General features: G+C 67.8%; 1 protein-coding gene across 1 annotated transcript in view; it reads right to left on the reverse strand.

The window, feature by feature from the left end:
- SLC12A7 (solute carrier family 12 (potassium/chloride transporter), member 7) overlaps window positions 1-488 on the reverse strand; it is a 34,240-nt gene that overhangs the window by 21,998 nt on the left and 11,754 nt on the right. Inside the window, exon 8 of the mRNA XM_010857133.1 lies at window positions 153-292. Coding sequence (XP_010855435.1) covers window positions 153-292 — 140 coding nt within the window. The remainder of the gene's footprint in view (window positions 1-152; window positions 293-488) is intronic.

The raw sequence follows: 488 nt of genomic DNA on the forward strand, positions 1-488 counted from the left end.
AATCTCCCAAAATGTACATGGCCCCTGCAAACGTGGTGCCCAGGTAGAAGCAGAGGCCCACGGCGCCCCCGAACTCCGGCCCCAGAGACCGTGATATCATGTAGTAAGAGCCGCCCGCTGCAAGACAGGCCGAACGGGACACGGCAGGTTACACACGCGCCACCGGCCGAGAATACCAGCCTCCCAGGGCAGGCGGGCTCATCCCGGAACGGGGCGCGCGGAGGCGGGCCAGGGACCCGCCTGGTATCCACCGGCACCTCCTCCCAGCGGGCGGCCGACTTCGGACGCTGTGCTGAGGAGGTGCAGCTCCAAGCAGGGGGTCAGGGCCCAGGGCCGAGACCACGACGGCCGACACCTGCGTTCTCTTAACTTCGCCCGAGAACGTTTAGGAAACTGAGTCATCGGCTCCACGTCTCACCTCAGGGCGTGGGGGCGCCCAGCTTACCGGCCCGTCCCTGGTCCTCCTGCTGGCGGGCGGGGGACCGCAC

The sequence above is a fragment of the Bison bison genome, unplaced genomic scaffold (assembly GCF_000754665.1).
Source record: "Bison bison bison isolate TAMUID 2011002044 unplaced genomic scaffold, Bison_UMD1.0 scf7180017864377, whole genome shotgun sequence".
NCBI classification, from domain to species: Eukaryota; Metazoa; Chordata; class Mammalia; order Artiodactyla; family Bovidae; genus Bison; species Bison bison.